The sequence below is a fragment of the Seriola aureovittata genome, chromosome 18 (assembly GCF_021018895.1).
Source record: "Seriola aureovittata isolate HTS-2021-v1 ecotype China chromosome 18, ASM2101889v1, whole genome shotgun sequence".
Classification (NCBI taxonomy): domain Eukaryota; kingdom Metazoa; phylum Chordata; class Actinopteri; order Carangiformes; family Carangidae; genus Seriola; species Seriola aureovittata.
In genome coordinates, this window is record NC_079381.1 from 4,276,975 (window position 1) to 4,298,398 (window position 21,424).

At 39.8% G+C, this 21,424-nt stretch overlaps 1 protein-coding gene across 2 annotated transcripts; it reads left to right on the forward strand.

Annotated features, from left to right (window-relative positions):
* Nucleotides 1–125: 125 nt before the first annotated feature.
* c6 (complement component 6) lies at nt 126–21,394 on the forward strand. 2 transcript variants are annotated; one of them, XM_056403036.1, is made up of 21 exons: nt 126–1,428; nt 1,721–1,893; nt 2,684–2,814; nt 4,366–4,504; nt 10,538–10,669; nt 10,901–11,057; nt 12,709–12,853; nt 13,130–13,271; nt 13,860–13,998; nt 14,393–14,563; nt 14,828–15,071; nt 15,279–15,401; nt 15,522–15,688; nt 15,830–16,055; nt 17,101–17,269; nt 17,919–18,030; nt 18,879–19,011; nt 19,184–19,378; nt 19,580–19,667; nt 19,802–20,046; nt 20,625–21,394. In XM_056403036.1, the coding sequence occupies exons 1-21, from the start codon at nt 1,297–1,299 to the stop codon at nt 20,804–20,806; spliced, it is 3,345 nt and encodes a 1,114-aa protein (XP_056259011.1). In that variant the 5' UTR covers nt 126–1,296; the 3' UTR covers nt 20,807–21,394. The 2 variants fall into 2 exon arrangements, with proteins under 2 accessions (XP_056259011.1, XP_056259010.1); XM_056403035.1 differs by lacking the exons at nt 126–1,428; nt 1,721–1,893; nt 2,684–2,814; nt 4,366–4,504 and adding an exon at nt 9,646–9,821 and having other exon boundaries at nt 10,495–10,669.
* The last annotated feature ends 30 nt before the right edge of the window (nt 21,395–21,424 follow it).

Sequence of the window (21,424 nt, forward strand, 5' to 3'; positions counted from 1 at the left end):
TGATGAAGCCTGGTTTTTCACCTCTGCACATTTCTAACATAACTCATCACAGTGGTCCTCTGTCGTTTTTGTCAGTGGCGTAAGTGAAAGAAGGGGCACCTCTTATGTCTGCTGGGACAGGGTGAATTTCTTTTCCAAGTAACTCTTCAGAAAAAAACAGCATTTGTTAAAATGATGTGCGCTGGTAAAGTAGGATGTAAAGTGATGTTCTTACAGTGAGTTCATCCCGTCTGCTACCAACAGTCAACGTAGGTCTCTTCCAACCATGAAGGTGATCCTCCTCCCTACACTAATCTGTATTTTATCATGGGCGGGGCTTGGGGCGTGGCTGGTTGTGGTGACTGTTTTGTTTTTTGTTGTGATCACAAAGTTCCAGAAGTCCTGACACTACCTTTCTTAATACAGGCTGTGTGCGTTTCTCTGTGGACTGAGCTCTTTGCTACTCTCACAGTATTAATCCAGACATTAGATCTGCTTTATAATCAAAAAAGACATGGACATCTACCTTTATGCAATATGGGACCTTTAATAAGGTGAATATGTCTAGGTTGCTTTCTGTAAGCTTATTTTTGAATTTTTCTTCCCCCTGGTGGTCAACAGAATAAATGCAACTTTAAACAAATGTTTAAACAATCACACTCAAAATCACACCAGCAAAACAATGGCAACACTTTGAAGCTGAATCTGTTCACATCTACAGCAGATCAGTGATATGCAAGCAGACTTAAATTCATGCTGTAAAAATGTCTTTAAGGTTTTAGAAGCAGCCTTCAAATGCACTAACATGTCTAATTCAGTGTTGATAACGTCCTGTCACACAGAGGAAAGCCTGGCTGTTGTTCTCTCTGGGCCACTTGTGCTCTTAAACAGTTAATTGTCAGTCGGAGGGTGACGACTTGTTTTGCTGTTGGCTCCCTCTGAATCCTCCTCACACGTGAGCGCGCGGCGGAAGACGGAGGAGCCTCCCTCTCGGCCTTCAGGAGGGGCTGAAGGTGACTCTCCTCTCGGCTGGGATGCAGAGGGAGCTGCTGGGGGTCCGTCCGGCCCGCTACACAGTCCTGCTTCGGGGAATAACCAAACACTCCTGCGGTGGGCATTAACCCAAACCCCCTCGACCCCGCAAGCGTCTGAGCGGGTCATTTTCCTCTCCATAGAGGACACAGCAGCTATCAGAAAAGAGAGGGTATCTCTTTCTCTCTCTATCTCTCTCTGTCTCTTTCTCTCTCTCTCTCTCTCTCTCTCTCTGTCTGTCTGCCTGTCTGCGTCTGGCTGGGCTCCGGTGGAGGGTGTGCATGAATGTGTTCTGCACCGTACGGGCGGAAAAAGCGCCCAAGATCCGCAGGGAGCATTTTCCCCGTCAGTAGAGGCTCGCAGACGGAGCCGGAGCGCAGGGAGAGCACGGAGGGGGCTGTGGACGCCAGCAGGATGGTGAGTACTGAAACACCGAAAAACAAATGGTTGATAAAAGGTCCGTGCTTGGCGTCGCTCTGCACCAAGGGACAGGCTCTATTGTATCCACCAGATTCTTATCATGCAGCAGTGGCGCTAAAGGGACAAAAACAGGTGCTGAACACCATTTAAGGCTTTTTCTTTCTTTTCTTTTTTTTCTTTTTTTTTTTTTATGGTAATCTTTCCTTCATTTGAAGATGCATTAATAGGCGATCATGGTGTGTTCAGGCTCAACCAGCACGGTCGGTGTTGACGGTTTGTTTTTCTCCAGACTGTCCAGGAATTCAACACCCTGGTAGCGCTGTACCGGGAGCAAGTCATATCCATCGGAGAGATCTCAGCCGACTGTCCGTCTCTGCGGGCTCAGATGCACCACACGCGGTCCAAAGGATGCTCCATGGCCCGGGCAGCGCACGACGACCTCGCCGTCATCTCTGTTTCAGGGTAAGAAGGAACTAAAGTGTGATTGTTAGAAGATTTCAGCTCTCCATCACTGATTGTTGGAAAGCCATTTTTAACGTCATGAACCCTGGTTTTCCCCTTCAGTAGAAAAACATTCCTCCAGCCTGTATGACAGCAGCAGGCTACGATGTTTCCAACTTCTCCTTCGACTTTAAAACAATAATACAATCACAACATCTTATTTGTGGCACTTTTCTAAACAAAGTAGCGCAGGGATTGACAGTAAAACAAAAGATTGCAAAAGAGAAACTATGTATTGATATTCTGAAATTATGAGATAAGACGGGTAAAGTATGGAAGCAAAACAAAAATAAGGTACAACTGAAAAAGAAGTGGACTGGTACCCTACCTGCCATGAAGCCACCATTCCCACACACCTTCTGAAAGGTGAAATAAATGCAGAGAATGAGTTTTTCCACATGGGAAATACCGGTTTGAAAATCCATTTATAGTCTTCTAAAAGTGGAGCAATTTGTTGAAGTGAATGTCAAGTTATTACTAAAATCCCCGGGACAAAGGCAGGAATCAGCTCCACTGTGATGGGTTTGTGAAGTTCCAAGTGTCTTCAAGCTAGTTCTGCTTTATTTAAAAAAAAAAAAAAAAAAAAAACTAAATCTGCAGCATGTTTCAGGACTTCAGTTTTAATGTAAACCACATATTGCCCTTTTCTGTCTGATGTTTTTTTTTTTTTTTTTTAATCTCTATCTCTTTGTTTTCCTCCCTCTCTGTCTTCCTCTCTCCCCCTCTCTCACCCCTCCTCTTCGTGCTGCAGTCCGGAGGACGGAGAGATCCACCCTGAGATCTGTCGGCTCTTCATCCAGCTGCAGTGCTGTCTGGAGATGTTCATAACAGAGATGCTCAAATCCATGTGCCTGCTGGGGGTGCTGCAGCTACACAGAAAAAGTACAAGCTCAGTATCATTCAGTTTGGAGAGAAGAGTATTGAAAACCATGTCATTTAAAACGCAGTTTTTGATTACCCTGGGCAGATGTTCATGAATTGTGTGTGCTATATTTTGAACAGATTCAGGCAGTTTAACTGTCTGTGCATCACATGGCTACCAATGAAAAACATGGGTTTAATCAACTTAACCTATATTTATTTGATTTTGATACTGAATGTTGCTGGAACTATCTGCCCATTTACAAGAAAATAAAAAAAGATCTTTAAGACAGTTTGACATGTCACAGCAAGAAAGTCTTAGAGTAAATATTCAAATGAATGATTTCATTGATATAAATCCATTTAGCTGTTTCAGTGTCAGCGTCCTGGTATTGTTGCTGCTGTCACACTGTCAGGGCTTAGTGGGGAACTTGAATAGAATGGTGTCATTTTTAATGTTATTAGTAACAGTCCACATATATTACATAATCACACATAAAATTTATATTTAAAACAAGGCAAATGCAGAATTAGCCAAAAGGCTGGGCAGCTTTCTCTGCTGTTGCTCTCCTGTGAGTTCTTGTGGGGGAGTATGTTGAGAAATCTGAGTAATGCAGGGATGTATTGAGTTATCAAACTATCTCAAACGCATTTCAAGTAAATAAATTAATTCAAACTGCATTTCCAAATGCTTTTCAGATATATTTCAACTACAATTTTTCTGCTTGAAATCCAATCAATACGACTTAAAGTCTATTCAATACATACAATACATAGAGTATTAATTTTACCTCATTTCAGAGACATGCTTTCATTCAATTTCAACTTTATTGTTATCCTAGAGGCATCAGGCACTAACACACAGGTCACTGATAACAATGAACATTAACACATGTCAAGGACATAAAAGCAAAAAAATGAATAAAGATAAATAAAAGTCGAGGTACCACTTTACAATAACACTCCCCTTATAAAGGATTTTGGTACCAAGTAAAATAAAATAATATAGAATAAAATATTACACCAATAAGAAATAAAATATTAAAACACCATTACCCTCCTGTCCATAGAGGTGAAAGAATATAGTTAAAATGCAAAGGGGTCATAAAAGCTCCACTTATATAAATCTCCAGAGATCACAGTTAGATTATACCACACACAGTGTAACAGCAGAGGGCAACAGAGAGCTGTTACTATGGCCAACATTTACAGAGGGGCTTGGTTTTATTTCCATCATATTTTTAAATAACATTTAATAAAAACTTCATTACATCGAGAGAAGGGACCATTTTCTGTTCCATTTCTTAATTAAATTAAATCCTATATTTCTGATCGGATGATTCCTCACATAGACTCTGCTTTTTTTTGTATTGTTTTAAAAATCATCCACTTTTTAAAGAGTTTAATTCCCAAATGGGCAAACTTGAGCTTGAACTCAACCAATGTACATCATGGCATTTAGAAACACTACATGGTGTGCACCAGAATTCCCATTTCCATATAGCTTTTAGATGTGGTTGTTTGTAGTGTTTGAGTCATCGGTGTTGACGGTGTCTGTGTTCGGCCCTGAAGGAACAGACTCAGAGCCGAGGGTAGACTTCAGGATGGATGAAAGCTCTGATGTTCCCATCCTGGAAGACCGATCCTCCTCTCCCATAGACTTCCCTCAGGAGCAGTGGTTGGTCGGAACCGATATCGAAAACATAGAGAGGTACGGTGACTGTACCTGCTTTTTAAAATTCCTTCTTAAGTTGTTTTGGTGGAACTTAAACTCTGTTTTCTTCTCGTGTTGTGAGCTCATGAGTAAACAATCCAAACTGCAAATATTTACCGGCTGATTAATTGTTTCTTTGTCTTCACAGAGATATTCGAGAGATGAGAAACTTACTCAGCAAACTCAGGGACACGATGCCATTGCCACTGAAAAACCAAGGTATGGAATGTTTGTGATAGAGGAACCTCATAGTATCATTAATGTGAAAACATTTTTTTTTAAGACAATAATATGTGAAAATGATTCAGTTCAACAACAGCTAATATCAGATAAACTCGAGTTAGCTGTGGTTATTGAATCATCAGAAAATAAAGGTTCTTAAATTTAATAAATGTTAAAATGAATTTACTGTCAGTAATATAATATTATCTTTAACTATGCTTTTTAGAAAGACTGATGAAAGCCTTTATTAAAAAAAAGAATCTGAAAGCTAGTGCATTGGTTCCCAACCTGGGGGTCAGGACCCCCCTGAGCAGTCATGTGATGAATCTAAGGGGTTGGAAGATGTTTAAAGGGGTAGGAATGAATAGAAAATAGTTATGCACAAAATTACGTTTATTTTTCAGATGTTAATCTTTACTTTCTTATTGTGAAAACCTCTATGGTAATACTTGCTGCTACTACTACTACTTCTACTCTTGCTGAAAATTAAATGAGAAGACAAATACCGCTTCAACATCTATATGCTAAATACACTCAGCAGCTGTTTTAGCATTAGCATTAACAGCTGTTTACATACCAAGAGCTTTGTTTGTTCCAGATGACAGCAGCTTGTTGAATCTGACTCCACACCCACTGATCAGGCAGAGGAAGAGACGCTTCCCTGGACTCTGCTGCATGGTGTCAGGCTGAGAGTGTGACGGCATCACTGCAGTCAACACACACACAGTACAACTGGACATTCAGTTGAGTTTATTTTGTGATTTATATTTATTAAGGGATTCTTTAATTTTTATCTAATTTGATTCTTCATTTATTTACAACATTTGATCTGAAACTATAATCTTGTAGTATCTATTATCTTACTCTTTGTCTTTCTCATTTAGATTTTTTTTTTTTTGCTGGTTGGATATTTTGTTTTTGAGTTCTGAGACTTGACTCATTAGGAATGTTTTGTTGTTGAAATTTTCAGCTTTGGTTCAAAATGACATACACAGTGCCCCAAAGAGAATGACATAGTGTAGCCAGTGCATTGTATTAGCCAGGTGAGCTATGAGTCAGTAATGGATGAAATCAAGCAAAATTATGATACGGACTACGGGCGTCAAATTTGGCAGCACCATTCGAGTACAACCAGAATGGGCCCAGGCAGCAAAATAAATCCGGCCTATTCTAGAGTCATATGCTTGTTCTTCTGGCTCAGTATGTGCCTGGTTCCATGGCCTGAATCTGGCCATTATACACCATGATAGTTGGACGATACTTCTATATCTGGACTAATTGCGGCACACATTCAGAACATTTTGCGGTTGTCATCCAATGCAGCAGGATAACAGCTGGAATCTGCCCGGATGAGGAAGTATATGGGCCAGACTCAGGCTGAGGACCTAGGCATATGTTCAGCCACAAGTTTAATTTTGCAATCTGGGTTAAGGATACAGGTACGGCAGGGTTTGGGTTTCAGTTATAGGCCCTTGTTATGTTTTGGGGTGCGATTTAATGTCAGGCATACTTGCATTAATTTCCTTTTTTTTATCTTACACATGCTGTCACTTCCCTCCTAATCTTTCTGTTTTATGTTATTTGATATAATCAAAGTTAACAAATGTATATATCCAGGCTATGCACAGGCATTTTTTAGTTTTCAGGTGTCCCACTGTACATGTGCCACACCTCCATGTCTGAATGTTTTACACTGTGAGATGTTTTAGTCCAAACAACTCTCTGATGTATTTCCTTTGAGCATCATTCAGTAGAAGCAACTGCCAGGTGAGTCTCTGCTTACCTGTGTGGTGTGACACCATGTAGACAAAGCAATTCATTTACAGTATTATGGTGCAAACACATAATCTACTCCTACGTCTCTCTGTAGAAAAAAGTACATGTGTAAAATAAACTGTATTCCAGATGAGAAAAAGTTTCAAAGCTTTGCCAAAAAAATAACTTTTAGACGTCATCAGCCTCTTTGTTTCTGCCACCAATAGCGTCAGTGACGCATGATGATGTTGGTCAGTTCGTCTGTCGATTAATTTACCTCTAGCTAAAGAACTGGACTGATTTATTTGGGACAGAGGATCATTTCGAATGGTTTTCGTGACCTCCTGCTCTTTCCTGTAGCAACATGTCACATGCTTGGTCCCCAGAGGATGAATACTCATGATTACACAGGCCTCAGCATCAATAGCAGCCACAACCTCCAATTTGTACCCAGGAAATATTAAAAAATAAATAAATAAATTTATTGATCCAAAGCCTGCTCCCCAGACGATGAACCCTTCTGATTTGAATGGCTACTTGACCTTTCCTCTAGCGCCACCCTCAGGGCTAGGTTTACATTTTTAGCGTCAACATTTGCTCTAATACCCCGTGCAGCTAAATCGTCAGTATGTTGCTTGTTCAGTATTTTTGGGGGTGTAACGAGCCTTGCAGCCTCCAGGGTAAACTAGCAAGGCTCTGAGTCTTGTTTACTTTTCAGCACATCATTAGCAGTCTTCCCTGAAAAAGAACATGTTTAACTTTCAGCTTCAGTTTTTTTCCATCACAAGGGCTTTGCAGATGTTCCACACACAAAAACAGCACAATTGAGGAGCCACACATACAAAAAAAAAAAAACTAACTGAAATCCACTCACAGAGGTTCTTATCTGAATCATTCTACTAGAGCCATTTTCTCATTGAATGTAAGTGCAATGTAATTTGTAAATTCGTGTTTGTGAAGATTTTTTTTCATTATTGTAATCTAATGTGGTGATGTCTAAATTGCTTAATTCTTTGTTCTGGCATGTATATGACTCAGACTAGGCCATGTGTAGTTAGTGTGTCCTGCAATGTAGAAAATTAACAGCTATAACTAGTATGTACAGCTTAGGACATTTTATAATGTGAATAAAGTTTTATATGCAAAGAAGATGACGTCTCATTGTTAGTTGTCTTTCACTTAAAGGAACAGGTCAACATTTTGAAAGTATTTGCTTTCTTTTTTAATGAAAGAGAAGATCAAAATCAGTCTTCTGTTTATAAGCTAAGCACAGAGCTGGAGTCAGGGTGGTATGGGTTAGCCTAGCTTAGCGTAAAGACTGGTCTGACCCATGGTCTGACCTTCCTGATCAAGGCTTGGACCCCCTCAAAAGAGGTTAAAACAACAGTTTGGGAGGTTGAAACATTTATATAATCTTCTTACCTGTAATTTTATTACAATACATTTCTCATATTCATGCCAGGAAGAATGTTGTGGCACCCCTAAAGTGGACTGTACTATTTCTAACATTTCCTCTGCCTGCCTCACTCCATCACTGGCTCCCTCCTCAACTCTGCTCCTGTATCACACAGCCACTGTAGCTAAGTATCTAGCTTGTTTATGTTTTACTTTCTTAACATCAGAGTTTCCAAATTGGATTGTGTCAAGTATCTATGGATGAACAATAACTTTAGCTAGTTTATAAATTTAGCCTTAAGTTACAGTTTAGCTAACTAATGTTATTGTTAATGTGCCCTTTCCTTTCCAGTGTTAGCTTGTCATTTCATAACCAATATAAAATATATGATCTAATGTTAGCAAACACTGGTGCTCAGTCATGAGCAGTGAGACAATGGAGGATTAGTTGTCATAGAGATTTGTTTTGACATCAATATAGAGTTTATTATTTCATTTAGTGTGGTGGTTTAGTCTTTTACCTTTAACATTAGTCTTTATCATAGACACCCTCTTTGTTTTCGCTCAAGCTTTACCTGGTTAGTTCATTGAACAACATTAAAATATGTGTGCCCGACACCTTAGTTCACTGAGGCACATACCTGCTCCGTACTGGGTTCCCTGTCACCCTGGAGAAGAAGTGGACCCCTCTGATTGTCATTGTATAATTCACACTCTGGCTGACATTGTCCAAAGTGAAAAATGATGCCTACCAGCACCTTTAAAGCTTACATATTCAAATATACAGTATCTCCAGCTACAGTGTGGGTTGCCTGGTAGTCAGCAAGCGCAGGGTTTGATAGTACTAAACCTGGCAACCTCACATTCTCAAACAAGTCTGCAAGAAGCCGTGCAGAGTCACTGCACATGGCTGTTAACCATGAAATAGTGCTGGCACAAAACTCCTTCCAAAACTACAAATTGCTGTTTCTATCTTATATGAATTAAACAAATAAGATACAATATGTTAAGTAGTGAACTTGAGAGTTGGTGTTATATGTTTAACCCCATGTCTAACTATAGCCTAACTCCAGTTACACATGAGACTGACATTGGTTTTTTTTTCAGAAATAAAGCAAATAAGAGTTTATCCCAATTTCCCAACAAAGAAACAGTTTGCTTGGGAAATAAATTCCTGTCTAAAGTTTGACAATAACTAAGTTCTGTTGTCTTGTTGCCTTGTTAATTATTTTTTGAGTCATCTAGACTTTCTTTTTCTTTTTTTAATCACAGAAATCTCTGGCATATTCGTTTATCATTTATTCCCAAATCTTGAAAAGAAGAGATTTACAATACAATTACAATCAAGACATCTAACCAATTCATACTATTTTATATTTTAGCCTAATACATGACAACAGCTTTTAAACTTTTAAACAATTGTATCAATTAAGCTGAATTCACGTATGTGCTTTGTACAAAGTGGACCAGAACAATGTGTTCATTGTGTTAAGTGCCAGATTGTGCAAATACTTGGACAACTACAGAAGGAGTGAAAAGAGTAACTCTAGCTGTCAAGTCTTGAAGACATAACATCTGGTTTGTTTCTGCAGCTGGGAAACTCCAGAGCTTTTTACTTCCCGTAACAATGAGGGCCAAGCGGGTTATGTAAGAACATTATTTATTACTATGTACTATTATTATTCGCAAAAAGTAGATTTTCTTGGATTCTGATTGGGCAATGCAAGTCTAAAACTGACTGGATGCCCTTGAGAGATCACTGGGAGAGGTTTCATATTCCTGCTGTCAACTGAGACACAAACCTCAGTGAGGTTCAACTCTGTCTGCAGTGCAGAGTCAACTTACTGTGGAGACTCTCGACTCTCGACTGATACACAGTCAAACACAAGGGCTGCTAAGTTATATGCTCCAATATCTGCTGAAGAGGACGTCACTATATTTGGTGAGTCAGATTTACATTTTTCTTTTTAATGTTAACTCAGCTTTAGAAAATCAAATGTTGCATGAATAGAAATACATCAAACTGCAAAATGACCCATAGTTCATTTGTGCTATTTCATTTATTCTTGACTTTTTTCTTATTAAATGCCTTCTTATGCCCCATGTAAAAACATAAAACTTTGAATTCACTCTGTTTATGAAAAAGTGTGAAACCAAAAACTTACATTGCCTGAAAGGTATATATTTAATGCAAATGAAAAACATGTAGTGTTGCCTAAATCAGTGTTTAACATGTTCAAGATCTAAATGTCAAGTACTGAAAGCTGCACTGCAGTGAAAGTTTGCAGCATTTTGGACTATAATATAGTACAGTACAGTAAAGCACAGTAGATGGTAGTTATGGGTTTGGGTTAATGTATTCAGGGTCTGATCATCATGTTGACATGTTGATAAAGGTTTGTCAGGATGGTTCTCTGTGGAAATCAGTATTGTTTGTAATGCTGATATTTTAGAGTGTTTATCAAAGTACAATAAAGTTTCAGTATAATAAAAATAAATCCAAAACACATCTCAAATCCAAACAAAAAATAAAATAAAATAACAATCAAATAAATAACCATTTTTGCTGTGTACTGCAGTATTTGATTCTGGTCTGCTCATTGAATTATTTTCAGAGTTGGTAAAACCAGTGTGGACTCTCCTGATGGCTCCTTCCAGCCAGTTGGTCCTGCTGCTGCAGCTCCTCAGCTGCATATCAGCTGGTCTGGCCTGTATCTGTGAACGATACTCCTGGGGTTCCTGGTCCGCCTGCTCCAGGACCTGTAACTATGGTACACAGCAGAGAGAGAGGTGAGACATATCACACATGCAGTAAACATAGTACAGACACAGCTGAGACCAGACATACAGGTGAGACGCACAGCACAGACTGACAAGCCAGAATTAGGTGTATATTTTTTTGTCTTCCAAATTTTCCAAAATAAAACTGAAATTTAAAGCAATTGTTGTGAAATACAAGCCTTTTACAGATTGTCAACAGCTGCTCTATGTAAAAAGGATTTTCATACTTTTTTTTGGCAGGAATTTTCAAATGGATGACTATTACTGGAAGAGCAGCTGCCAGCAGCTGTGCAAAAAATACGACATTAGATCCTGTAATGAGCAGTCCTGTCCAATCAACTGCTTGCTGACGGAGTTCGGGCCGTGGTCTGACTGCTCAGCCTGTGCCAGGAAACAGGCAAGAAACCCACAAGTCACACTACAAAGAAAACACTGACATATTCCTTCTCTTTGTCTCAGTTCTATGCCACACCTAATTCTCTGAGGGCTGTGACAAAAATTGATTGATGCTACTGTCCCACAATACAATAAATAAAGAAGATGGTGAGGCTGCTGCTAGAAATTATCAAAATAATTTCTGTTTTGTCTAAGCATATTAAAAAAAAGTGTTTAATCTTTAGAAAAACATTTTGCCTTGTGACAAAATAATCTGAGTTTAAAGGTCCACTTTCTTCATTTCATAGCTTTCGATCATATGTCATCGTCTTCATTCAGGAATGGATTTTTATCCATAGCTTAGTGGCTTCATTGGTCTTTCATGATAATGGTCAGTTTTACTAATGCTGCTCATCACTGTCCCTGAGACACAGTTACCCAGCCTGACGTACTTTGGCTGTCTTGTCAGGTAATCCACAATCTAGTACGTGCAAGGATCCACCCCTATCCCATCCAGCTTGTCTTTAAGGATGGGGGGTTGGATGGTGTTAAATGCACTTAAGAAATCAAAAAACTATGTACTATTATTATTCGCAAAAAGTAGATTTTCTTGGATGCCTATTGGGCAATGCAAGTCCAAAACTAAACTAACTTTACTAAACTTTACTAAACTAAAAATAATCCTCATGTAACTACCTGGCTCATCCAAATAAGAATGGGCCCGGTGGAGCATGTAAAGGACGGCATCATCCACTCCAATATGTTCTTTGTAGCTGAACTGTAGGGGGTCTGGTGCATGTTCAACCTGTGGCCTCAGAAGGTGGAGAAGCAGGCGCTCCAGGGTCTTCATGATGTGTGATGTGAGGGCCACCAGTCTGTAGTCATTTAGGTACTACTTTAGGTACTGGAACAAGACATGATGTTTTCCACAGGATCAGGACCCTCCCTGTTTGTAGGCTTAAGTTAAAGATCGGACACACACTCCCTAGGCCTGTTGCTTTTCCAGGACGTAGCCTCTTGAGCTCTGCCCTCACCCCCTCTGCTGTAAAGGACAGGAGACTTGACCCCAGTGTACAGGGAGTTGCAGCTGCAGTGTCAGGTGGTGAGGGAGAAGCCGTAGGAGAAGCTGCAGCTGAAGCAATGGGAGAGAGAACAGGTGAGGCTGTGTCACACCTGTTGCACAACAGGTTGAACTTAAACCCGTGATGAGTTTGGGGGGCTAACTTTTGATAGTTGTTACTCACATTTATTTATAATAATAATAATACATTTATTTTTGTCTGTCAGTCATTTTTGATAGAGCAAATAAAACAAAGCAGCCAAACAAATCTGTGGCATTCTTTCTACAATGGAACTCAAATATTGTTCAGAAAGTCCATCCCAACATTGATGTTGCCACAAATGTGTTGCACTTGCAGTTTGCTTTGCTTTCACCTTCTGTCCAGTTCATTCCAAACCAGCTCCATATGGTTTGAGTCTGGCGACTGTGCTGCTCTTCCATCATGTATATGTACATAAACTATAAAATGAAAATGAAACTGTCTAAACTGTTTCTGTGGCAATTTGTTTCAAGTGCCCATTGATGGTCAACATGATGGTCAAGTCTGTGACTGAAATCTGTCAGCACACAGCATTTTAAATCGCATTGTCTCCCTCTCATGCCGTTTCCATAGTATCGAACCCGGTCCATCCAGAGGCCGTCCCAGTTCGGTGGGTCGGCCTGCAGTTCGGAACTGACAGAAGAGAGGGACTGTTTCCCCTCAAAAGAGTGCCACTTACCACCCATTGACTGCGAAGACAACTTCAAGTGTGATACTGGTAAGTAGTGCTTTTCCTTTCTTTTCTTTTTCCAACATAACTGATGTGTTATAGAATAAATGGTAAGGTGTCACACATACACAATCCTTTAAATACGATGTTGTAATAGTAATAGTAATTTGTATTAATTTCTTTATAATCACAATTATTGTGTCTTATTGAGGCCGTCAAGCCAACAGCTTTTGAATCTCTTAGCTGCTGTCACAACACCCACTCACCCTCCCACAAACACACACACACACACACACACATCTAAAAACATTCTTTCTGCTGCAGGACGCTGCATCAGCCGAACACTAACATGCAACAGACAGAATGACTGTGGAGATAACTCTGATGAGAGGGACTGCGTCAATCCCTCGATTGTATGTCCAACCCCGAGGAGAGTTGCTCCTGGGGCAGACCTGGTGGGCAATGGGTAAGCTAATAGTCAAAAGGTCACTGCTGAGTGTACAACTTTAGTTTCACTGTGAATTGGCTCACATTCCTCCCTGCTGTGGTCATAAATTACATTCCCCTCTGGCAAGTGCTCTGCTGTCATGTTTCTCCTCAGAGTTAATTATCGGAACGTCTTGTATTTTTGCATTGATTATGATATTCTTCCAGCTCTGAATGCTTTTGTACCACTGCTGTAAACACAAAATTCAAATGTAGCCTGACTGGTATTACATTTTTGATTCAATACCAATATTGATACTTGAAAACATCAGATGACAAATATCTCACAAATATCTACCAAATTAGTATTTCTGTTCACATGAACACATCAAACAAATATGTTATTACAAAGATATGTCTAAGAGAAGATATCACACCTGAACAATAAATAATTTCAAAGTTGACAGTAACAATAAAATAATAAATTGCTGCTTACAAAGTATCTATTGCTGCCGTTCACTGTTGGACATCTTCTTTTTGCATATCAGTGACAATCTGATATAAGACGTTTAGCCTCCCTGTGTTGTGCAATGGATTTTAACTTTGACTCTTTGATTTGTGTTGAAAGGTTCGATGCTCTAGCAGAGGAGCCAAGGGGAGCGGTGCTGGACAACATGTTTATGGGAGGAAGCTGCATTATCAAGAGACCTCCAACCACAAATCTATACCATCGAGTCCCTTACAACTTTGAGAGCTTTGAAATTAAGGTATTGTTATTTTGAATACTTGATTGTACAGCATCTCCACCATCATAACAAAATAACCCATCTCCCAAACAGAAATCAGCTGTCAGGGACATGATATCAGGCTGAATAAAAGACGTGAATTATAATTATTTTAATGGTATACATTTTCGTTTGTAGTAAAATAATGCCAGTGAAACTTGGTACAAGAGACTCATTGTTGGCTGTGTGTATTTTTGAAACTACCACTAACAGCAGCAATGGTCTGAGATTTTATCCTACACCCAGAAGTTTTAAAATACTAATTTGAAAAATGTTTTTCAATGGTTTGCAGAAAATGCCGTCTAAGGAAAAGTACAATTTTGTTTTGTTGTTACTTTGGAAACCTTGGTTTACACATATAGTTGTGGTTGCACAGGTCGGAGTGGTAGAGGACTTCAGTACCGAGCCCCAGCGACTACACACAGACGCCATCATTATGAGGGCACCTCCAACTCCAGACACAAAAGCTGCAAAAGACATCCTTGGCCTTATAGCACTCCTTCATGGCCAGCGTTACAACAAGCCTTTTGAATCTTCAAAGGCAACGGTAAGTGACTCAGTAAACACACACGTATTAGTAGTGATACAGTGTAGTGTAGTGAGGATATTCATTCACAAAATGAATTCCCTAATCCCCCATCCCTACATAAAAATAAAACATAAAAAATGAGGACCAGACACATTCTCCCCATTTAAAAAAAATGTCTTCACTGTGAAGGTCTGAAACATGGCCCCCACATTTCTGGTTGAAACTATACTCTTCTGCTTAATTTTTCTTCTTCTTAATAATTTCCTATTTTTCCCTGCATAGGACTCAACGTTTTTTCGGGTGCACCAGGTTCTGCCTGTGTCCACATTCAAGGTGAAGGAACCAGGGGATGTCGTCCTGTCGCTGCCTTTCCTAGAGTTCCTTCATGCTCTTCCTCTTGACTACAACTACGCTCTCTACAGGGAAATCTTCCAGCGCTTTGGGACACACTACTATAGCTCAGGGAAGCTGGGAGGCCACTATGACCTGCTGTACCAGTACAACCGACAGGTGCTCACCACTTCAGGTACAACAGCACAGCCTAGTGGACAGAGTTTAGAATGACAGGCTGGGCAGCAGTAATAAGCTAAGAATGGCAACCTCAGAATGTTTGGGGTTGATTCATAATGCTACCTAAATGTTAAAATAGCATTTTCTTCTAACATACTGTCTACCTGGTACCTTTGTTTCTGCGTCAATATTGCTCCACACTCTCACACAAACTCTCTGACAGGTGAAACACTAGAGCACACCTCAGGATGCCTGAAAACAGAAAGCACCTGGACCATCATCGTCTACACCGAACAAAAGGATGTAACCCGATGCACTAACACCAAGATCACTGAGAAATATCAAGGTTACATCACATCAAAAAATTTCTTAATTCCTGACTCTACTGGTCATGGTTTACTGACTGTGAAAAGAACAGTGACCTTATTGTCACCATAGTCTCTCCCACCTCTTGTCTTTGGTCCAGGCTCATACATTCAGGCATCAGAAAAGTCTTTCTCTTTGGTGAAAGGAGGCAGAGCCAGAGAGGCAGCAGCTCTGGCCTGGGAGAAGCAGGGCTCTCCTCCGGACAAAACTTCCTTCAAGAACTGGGCCAAGTCTGTTCTTGACAACCCGGCTGTGGTTGAATACAAGGTTAAATTGAAAGCTCCTCACTCAAGCATCAGAAACATCTTCAATCTGATAATCAAAATGTGCCCTGAAGACAATTGACCAAGGAAAACAATCAAAGATATAAGTCAAGCTGACGCTCTGTTTATGTGTGTGTTTGTCCAGCTGCTGCCTATCATAGATCTGGTTCGGGGTATCCCCTGTGCTGTAACAAAGAGGAGACACCTGAAGAAGGCCCTCTGGCAATACCTGGAAGAATTTGATACTTGCAAGTGTGCGCCGTGTCCCAACAACGCCAGGCCCGTTCTCTCTGGCACAGAGTGTAAGTGTATTTGCCAGACTGGCACCTTCGGCACCAACTGTGAGAAACGGGCTCCTGACTACACTTCAGGTACATGTGGACAGCTGCAGAACACTGTAATATTCTCTGTAATCAAGTGATTAAGTCATGACAACACTGTTGTTGGTTGATGAACAAGAACACAAACACAGCAAAAGTATTGACTGGTGAAGTGGAAGGATAGTAGTGAAGTGGTTTCCTGATAGCCTTACCGTTGCTCAGTGTAGGCAACAGAGACATAAGAGTCTCCAGGCACACAAAATGTAATCTACTGATTTCATGTACATGGACATGAATTGTCCATTTTTGTTGTGACAGTCAGAATGACCTTTAGTCTGTGAAATAGTAAAGAAATCTAATGTTGTGATTCCTGTACATTTACAGAAATTTTCCATTGTTTTTCGTGAAAGAAAAAAATATAATTTTAGTGACCACAGCATTATTAGACTTTGTAATGGTTGTCTAGGCATCACACTACTTGGTTAACCACAGACTGAACTCTGGATGGAAACCCGGGGCTCAGGTGTGAAAGTTGGCCCGGGTGAACCAGCCCTACCTCCATTTCCATTTTGTGCTTAGTGTCATGCAAGGCATGGACAATCCGCTCTTCAGAAACCTGTGTGTGACATCACAGAGTCTACATCAGTCCAGCTTATGGTTTTAGCCCTGCTATCATAATAACCCTACATTGGCAATGTCATGCACCTTGTTTCAGAATGAGAGCTTTAACATCTCATGGCCTTGTTTCTGTTATTGTAAATTGGCTGTGGATTTTTCTAGTCCCCATAGGATGAATCCTTATAATTTTGGTTACCTCCTGACCTTTTCCTCTATAACCATTAGGCCAAAACTTGCACTTGCACGTACAGAAGAAATCAAAATCTAATGAGCAGATTGTTATTAAATATTTTGATCCCATTTGTGGTCCCCAGTTGAACCTTTTGATTTCAATGACTCAATAACCTTAAGCCCCACTATTGATGGAAATATTGTAAAACTTGAAAATTCCCTCCAACACTTTCAAATTGTTGGATATGAAAAACACTGCAGCTGGCAAGTCTTAATGGTTTTGTGGTTTGGTGTTTCATTTCCACAGAGGAGGTGGATGGTTACTGGAGCTGCTGGGGGCCGTGGAGTAGCTGTCGTGCCTCCATGAGGAGAGTTCGGACGAGGCTGTGTAATAACCCTGCCCCGCTCAAAGGTGGCCGACCCTGCAATGGTCCTGACACAGTTTGGGATCAGTGTCACATCTCCATCTTTGCGAGGTAGGTCGAACTGTTTAATATTTAATTTACTGAAATATAACAAAACCAACAGATACAGTCATGAGAAGTCACATTTTTGTCAGTTAGTCTTGTTTTTACAGCCTAACTTTCCCCATGGAAAAATGACTTTATCTTAAAGGATCCTTTGTGTAAGTTTTGCTACTGCTATATAGCCAGCATTAGCATTAACAGCTGTTTACTTACCAGTCTAGAAGAAACGTTGTGAGTTCAGCATTAAACTTAATTCCTTTACTCACCAAGAGCTATCAGTAGTGGAGAGCATCGCCAATGTTAACTCTAGTCTTAACGTTAACCAGACAGACAGACAAAACACCAGCAGAAAACATCACAACAAATGCAATGCAGATACTTACCTCCGGCTCCCGGGAAGAAATCATGTTGGGCGGCAGAGAAAACTAACAAATAGCCCCTTTAACCCTTTATGATGATCAAAACTTTTTTTTTTACTAACTGAAACCTTCTAACTGACATTAGCACTATTAGCACTATTTCCACCCTACTATCTGTAAATACAAATGCACTACTGCTTTTACGCCCTTTTAAACTCAAATATACAACATTTCTAGGTTTTATTTAGTGTGTGTTACTTGAGATTTCTAAATCTTGTGGTTCATGTTTTCTTGTCCAGACAGGAGACCTGTGAGAACGATAACGATTTCACTGTGGGCACGAGGGAAAAGCTGCCTCCTGGTGTGCAGGGCTGTCTGAGGCCACAGGCGCCTGCCAACAGCTTCCTCAGGGTAAAGTCTAACACACCAGCCTGCAATTAGTAATTGAAATGTATGTAAGACACAGAAGCTAAAATTAATTCCTTATGTTCTCTGTCAGTATGAAATCTAATTACTGCCAGTAAACAAAATGCATGAATGGAAAGGTAGGAATAATAAAAACAAAATATCCATGTGTATCGCTTTATGAGTAAGACTATTCATCATCTATAGGCAGTATGTATGTATAAAATATAAATATTATTTAACACACTCTTATATAGTTGACAGTAGATCTTGAGTTACTCAAGTGAAGCCTCAGCCGAAGCATGAATATTACACTTTCCGAAAACAATTGTTCAGTGATTAATTATAACTATAATTAAAATAAAATGATAAATTAAAAAGATATTAGAAAATGCTGAATTCAATTTTGCAATGAAATTATACATGATGAGAAAAATAAAATGCAATAAAGATTAAAAAGCAGTAAGCAGTAATTAAGTTTATTTATAAAATATTTAATTGTCTTTGTTCTGTCTATTAATAATAAATCAATTAGAATTACATTTTATCATGTAATTGAAAAATTTACATTAAAGGATTTTAAATTTTATTTTATGTTATTCATTTACTCATGTGTCTGCCTGTCATATTCCATCTGGTGATTTATTTACCCAATGATGTCATCAAGTTTATATCAGATTGGATTTGACACTTCAGAGAGGGGGTTGTTTACCAGACAGGCAGGTTCCAACAAAAGACACTTTAGAGCTGAAAAAATTATGAGTAGAGGAGAAACTAGATTGATGCCCAGGAGGGTTTATATTTAGAGCCTTTCTCACTTTTTTTTCCTTTTTATTAATTCCCTCCTGTGACAGAAAGCAAAGGAGTATTATAACTTTGGTGAGGATGAGGAGTTCCAGTGCGTCACCGGATTTGAGCTGGAGGGTTTTCAGTACATCAACTGTCTTCCTGATGGAACCTGGCCTCAGCCAAATGGAAAATGCATCAGTAAGTTTGTTTTCTCACAAGACCACTGAACAATGATCTAAGTAATTTGGTAACCACGTCTAGTATAGTCATGGTAACATGACTTGAAACTGTTAAGATTAACTTGAATATTGCACCTGTACCTGATATCTATGCTTATTTAAGGTTCACATCTGTCCTCCTGTACCTCTAGGAAAGGTCTGTCTGCCTCCTGAGATCCCTGCTGGGATGTCGCTATCCCCTAACAAAGACGAGTACAGAGTGGAGGAGTCAGTGGGTTTGAACTGTAACCAGAGAGGCCTTCTGCCTGTGCCACTAAACCTCTTCAAATGCAGCAACAGTCTCACCTGGGAGCCTCCATTACCTGCTGACCTACGCTGCACTGATGGTACAGTAGATCACTCATTTTGAGCTCCCACGTGAATTAAGGGTTGCACATAAAAAGTGGGTGGAAAGCCAGCGTGCACCAGGACCCTTAAACAGAAGCAGTTCAATGGAATTCTAACATAACAAGATGTATACATGAGCTTTTTATATAAAAATACTGAGTATGTTTCTTATTTGTTTTCTTACGTCCTCCTGTGTGTAGAGCAATCGTTTATTCCAGAGGGTCAGTGTAGACCAGGAGAGAATCTACAGGGTTCTCAATGTGTCTGTATCCCACGAGAGAGCTGTCTGTAAGTCTTTAAGAAGTCTTTTATCTAACTTTATTCTATTTTTTCATGTTTTTCGATGTATTCCTATTTATAAGTGTTATAAAAACCTGTGTGTGTGTGTGTGTGTGTGTGTGTGTGTGTGTGTGTGTGTGCAGTTCACAACCAGCAAATCTCTGTGCCCTGAACGTAAACATCAGCACCGTGGTGTCGATGTCCTTCTGCTCCTTCCTCTCCGGTCGTTGCCACGGTGATCCGCTATTTTTCATCAGCAAGGGCACGTGCGACAAGGTCGATCTGGGGCAACTGGAGTGGGCCAAGTTCAGAGCCGAAATGTCCTCTAAGAGCACTGTTCAGGTGCCCTGTGATCTTGACACCTGCTATGAATGGGAGACTTGCTCTGGTGAGTTTGACATGAAACCGTTCTTGACCTTCAGTTTGCTGTCTGATGTGGTCGAGCTTTTCAGGAAGTTCACACTGATATATTTCAATGATTTACTGCAAAATATAACATTTATTTCTTTTACAACCGAGGTTTTATTTTTGTATCTTTTGCTGTCATTCTGATGGGTTATGATGACTCTGTGCTGTACAATTTAACCTCCTAAAAACTAATAATGTAAGTTAACAGCTGTTAACTTACCAGTCTAGAAGAAATATTGCAAGTTCGGCTTCAAACTTCATTCCTTTACTCACCAAGAGCTGTTTCCAGTGCTGGAAAGCAACCCTTATTTCTATCATGTTTGGCATGCTAACCAGCTAGCTCTGGGCCAGTCGTCCCGCCTCCTAATAGGATTTTCTGATAGTGTAAAGGAATGAATGAATCACTCAAAACTAGTCAACATGATTTCCTGATTCATCAAATATTGAAGCTTCATCAAGCATAATTATGAATAGAAATTAGGAGTGAATACTTGAAGACTTCACATAGTAAGTCAATATCAAAGTGATTTCCTAACATTAACACACATCTCTCCTCAGCATCTAAGAAGTGTGTCTGCAGATCTATCCGGGAGTGCCCCACAGATCAACAGCACGCCTTCTGTGTGAAGCTGAAAGGGATCCAGACGACTCGCAGTCTGGAACTTTGTCCTATGGCCTCTCTCAAATGTGCCAGCCGTGAGTTTGAGATTGTCAATGAAGGCGCGTGTGTGTCCAGTTGATCTGTGCCATAACACTCAACACTCAAATAATGTTCCACCACTGCTGGAAAAACTGAAAATAACTACACAGTTTAAAATACATATGATTTCACTAAAGGCAGCTGCACTGCACTGTGTACTGGAAACACAGATTTAGACACTATAGACATATAGTACAGCATGTTACTCTTTTAGAAAATACATTATTTTTATAAAGGCAAACTGTACTGGAAAGCAGGTATACCAAAATCCAAGCACCTGACACATCTCAGAGCCAAAAGCACACTTAATGATGGGTGATGGAAAGCCAAGTCACATAACTGGGCCTTAAACAGATTGTTTAACATGTGGTACACAAATTCATGAAAGCACAACCATCTTTAAACTTGAAGATATTGTGGAAGCAAAACACTGTGACAGTGCTTTAAAAGGTCACTAGTTGATTTGCCAAGAAAGAGAAAAAAACATGAATTTAGTGATTCAGTAAATCTCCTAACTCTGTTGACCTGATCTGAGCCACTTTAGTCTGTCGAGTCTAATTATAGGAATAGAGTTGAATATTTACTTGGCTCAATGTTCTTCACGTGTAATAAAAATATTTCAAAACAATCATAAGATTGTCATTTTTTTCACTTCTTA